The sequence below is a fragment of the Capsella rubella genome, unplaced genomic scaffold, assembly GCF_000375325.1.
Source record: "Capsella rubella cultivar Monte Gargano unplaced genomic scaffold, Caprub1_0 scaffold_7, whole genome shotgun sequence".
Lineage (NCBI taxonomy): Eukaryota > Viridiplantae > Streptophyta > Magnoliopsida > Brassicales > Brassicaceae > Capsella > Capsella rubella.
The window spans coordinates 16,002,818-16,006,623 of NW_006238917.1; the positions used below are offsets into that span (position 1 = coordinate 16,002,818).

At 33.9% G+C, this 3,806-nt stretch overlaps 1 protein-coding gene across 1 annotated transcript in view; it reads right to left on the minus strand.

Annotated features, from left to right (window-relative positions):
- LOC17880977 overlaps nucleotides 1-3,806 on the minus strand; it is an 82,438-nt gene that overhangs the window by 77,659 nt on the left and 973 nt on the right. The window contains exons 5-18 of the mRNA XM_023778578.1: nucleotides 3,222-3,339; nucleotides 3,024-3,112; nucleotides 2,882-2,905; nucleotides 2,711-2,798; nucleotides 2,508-2,557; nucleotides 2,302-2,419; nucleotides 2,109-2,197; nucleotides 1,997-2,020; nucleotides 1,812-1,890; nucleotides 1,650-1,717; nucleotides 1,446-1,563; nucleotides 1,243-1,331; nucleotides 1,135-1,158; nucleotides 966-1,020 (exon numbers count right to left, since the gene is read on the minus strand). Coding sequence (XP_023634346.1) covers nucleotides 966-1,020; nucleotides 1,135-1,158; nucleotides 1,243-1,331; nucleotides 1,446-1,563; nucleotides 1,650-1,717; nucleotides 1,812-1,890; nucleotides 1,997-2,020; nucleotides 2,109-2,197; nucleotides 2,302-2,419; nucleotides 2,508-2,557; nucleotides 2,711-2,798; nucleotides 2,882-2,905; nucleotides 3,024-3,112; nucleotides 3,222-3,339 — 1,033 coding nt within the window. The remainder of the gene's footprint in view (nucleotides 1-965; nucleotides 1,021-1,134; nucleotides 1,159-1,242; nucleotides 1,332-1,445; nucleotides 1,564-1,649; nucleotides 1,718-1,811; nucleotides 1,891-1,996; nucleotides 2,021-2,108; nucleotides 2,198-2,301; nucleotides 2,420-2,507; nucleotides 2,558-2,710; nucleotides 2,799-2,881; nucleotides 2,906-3,023; nucleotides 3,113-3,221; nucleotides 3,340-3,806) is intronic.

Consider the following 3,806-nt stretch of genomic DNA (forward strand, 5'->3'; position numbering starts at 1 on the left):
TCATCTTCTTCTTCTTCATTATCTTCTTTTTTTTTTCTTTCATCTATTAACAAATGCCTTTCTACCTTCCACCTGGAATGATAAAAACCCTTGTCAACTCTCCATGTATACCAAAAATGCCACCCAATGTGCTCTAGATAATAAAACCTAAAAGGCAAATAGTTAAAAAAGAAGTCGCTTACCAAAGCTTCTCTGCAAGATTGTACCTAATTAACAAAACAAATATAACAGCGTTAGTATTCTGTAATGACATCAGAGCTCTATATATCAATAACTTAGGAAAAAAAATCTCCATATTTACTTGGGTCGGAGAGGGTATGCAGTTATCTCAGCCACCTCAAAATAATACTCTTTATCTTGTATTATTTCCAGCGCCTATAGTACATACCAAAGATTTAATCAGAACAAATCCTACTTCCAAATAACTTCTTGTATATTTTTCATCATATGCAAAGCATATACTACTTTTATATCTTCAAATGACTACTTAGCTTAAATACTTTTCATCATTACTAGTAATAAACAAACTACTCTCACCTTCTCTGCGTCCATAGCAGAAGCAAACTCAACAAAGCCACAACCCATATTCTCACCCCTGCGGTCTACAATAAGTCTAAAAAGAACAACTCGTCCAATATGTCTGAAGTAACGGATGCTGCATGTAACAAAATGGAAGATATAATACTAGACATGCATGAAGACACTTGCTCCAGTAACGAAAGAGGAAATTAAAAAGGTGCTACGACTTACATCTTTCGAAAACTAGTTTTGCGAGAGATATTGTCTATAAAGACCGTCCTTCTTCTTGCAGCAACTTCCTGAATTTTAAATTGCATAACAAATATGGCAACAGTGGTGTTATTAGACTCCTAAGCATTTCTTCTGTGGCCTCTACATATTTTGAAGATATAATAAGAACATGTGTTTACCTCAATATAATCGAGAATATGACCAAGTCTTCCCACTGCCTCATGATCTTCCTCTATCAGAAGGCCTGCTCTTCCAAGGTAGTCTTCATACCTTGAATTATCAAAAACCCTTGTGATTAATTTCTCCATGGATACCAAACAACTTCACCCAATGTGCTCTTCTAACAAACTCAAGATGAAAATACTATTTTATAAAATCCCTTACCAAACCTTGTGATCGATGCAATACCTACAATTAACAAAAAATAATAATGCATGTAAGTCTTCTTGCATCAAAATTCTAGCATAAGTTACAACCAGAAAATCAATTTACTTGGGTCGTAGAGGGTATGGGGCTTTTGTAGCCACGTCAAGAAAAATCTTGTGATCGTGCAAATATTCACCATTCTTCTTTTCCAGTGCCTATAGTATATAAAAGATTTAATCAGCAATCCTACATTCAAAATAACGTAACTACTTGTATCATTTTCATCATAAGGATACACAACTCTTCATCACTACAATAACTAGTCTCACCGTCTCTGCTTCACTAGCAGAAGCAAACTCAACAAAGCCATCGCCCACATGCTTGCCCGTATAGTCTACAATAAGTCGAAGAGAAACAACTTGTCCAACATCTTTGAAGAAATTGATGCTGTAAAAAACATATGATAAAAATTATTAATCATGAAAAAGTTTGTCCTAGAAAGAAAGAAAACATGTCAAAGATGCTACACTTACATATGTGATATTTCAGCTTTGCGAGAGAAATGGGAAACAAAGAGCGTCCTTTTTCTTAAAGCAACTGCCTGAATTCAACATCCAAGTATGTTAGCATGACTCTCAGGATAAGATATTAAATGTCTATCCCTGACATATTTTGAAGGTTATAAGAACATGTACCTCAGTTTCATCGAGTCCTTCCACTGCTGCCCCATCTTCTTCTGTCATAAGGTTTTGTCGTAGAAGGTAGTCTTCGTAACTGAAACATCAAAAACGTTAGTGATCTCTCCATGTATACCAAAAACTACACCCAATATAATGTGCTCTTGATAACAAAACTCAAAATGGAAATTGTTAACCCTTACCAAAGCTTCTCTAAAAGGTTGTACCTAATTACCAAAATATAATAGCGTTTAGTCTTTTGCAATAACTCACAACCAGAATCTCCATAACATGGGGAGAAAAAATAAAAGTTACTTGGGTCGTGGAGGGTCTGGAGCTGTCTTAGCCACTTCAAGAATAATCTTATGATCGTGCAAATATTCACCATTCTTCTTTTCCAGCGCCTACAGTACAAAAGATTCAATTAGCTAATTTACTTTCAAATACTTTTCAAATGACCACTTTAAACACTTTTCATATCATTACTACAAAAAAAAACTAGTCTCACCTTCTTTGCTTCACTAGCAGAAGCAAAGTCAACAAAGGCATAGCCCACATGCTTACCCTTGTGGTTTACAATAAGTCGAACACGAACAACTTCTCCAACATCTTTGAAGAAATCTTTGCTGTAAAAGTGGAGGGTATAATAATATCAGTACTGTAATGGAAAACTTGGTCTGATCAAAGGAAGTGGAAATATAAAGTGCTACTTACATATGTAATATTTTAGATTGGGGAGAGATATTGGCAACAAAGAGTACTTCCTGTGTTGAAAAGCCAAGTGCGTTAGAACGACTCTAAGAAAGAAAAAAAGACTTAAATATTTGCATTGACAAGAAAATAAGTCTATCTTTCGACTTTGTGGCAACATTTGTGGGCGTGACATATTTTGAAGATAGTAAGAAGACGTATTATACCTCAACAAAATCGGGAATTTCATCAAGTCTTGTCACTGCATCATCTGCTTCTATGGGAAGGCTCTCTCGTCGAAGGTAGTCTTTGTAGCTGAGATGTATTAAATCTCTTCATCATGTATACCAAAAACTTCACACAAACTCGAGAGGTAGAAATAGTTATAAAACACTTACCAAACCTTGTGCTCTAGGCAATACCTAAATAATAAACAAAAATAAAAAGTGTAAGTGCTTGTGTAATGGCATCAAATCTACAACTCTAGCAAAAATAGTTGGAGGAACAAAATCTCCAAAACATGGAAAGTACTCAAATTACTTAGGGCGTGGAGGGCTTGGATGTAGTTTAGGCACACCAAGATAAATCCGCTTAGCAAGGAAATATTCACCATTCTTCTCGTCCCGCGCCTAAGAGTATAAAAGATTGAATCAGTATTTTTCAAATGACTGTAGTTTTTTTTTTTTCAATTATTATTCATCATCATATATATAAACACTATAAATTAGTCTTTATTACCTTGTTTGCTTCGTTAACAGAAGAAAACTCAACAAGGCCATAACACATAAAAGAATGCGTGGACGATACAAAAAGTCGAACACGGACAACTTGTACAACATCTTTGAAGAAATCGATGCTGCAAAAGTGGAGAAATATAACAATATCAGTACTCAATGGAAAAAACTAAGTGGGTGTTATTGGATAATGGATTTTAATAGAGTCTAACTCTAACCCAAGTCTAATGTTATTTAATCAATGATTTTAAATACTTTACTCAAATCAAGTGTTATTGGTTCTTATATTTGCAAAATCTTCATTAAAAGAGTTTAAAATCTAGTGTTATTGGTTCTTATATTTGCAAAATCTTCATTAAAAGAGTTTAAAATCTAGTGTTATTGGTTCTTATACTTACAATTATTAACTAAAGTCTTATGTTATTCAAGTTTGGTGGATTTTCACAAATGATTTCATTTGAAAAGCTTTGAGTGAATCTGAAACTGATTTCATGTGTAAATTATGTCAATCCCAAAACCAACCTTCTAACATGAGATTTGACAATCTAATAAATTAATAAAAGTTTCATTTAACGTAATACACGTACGT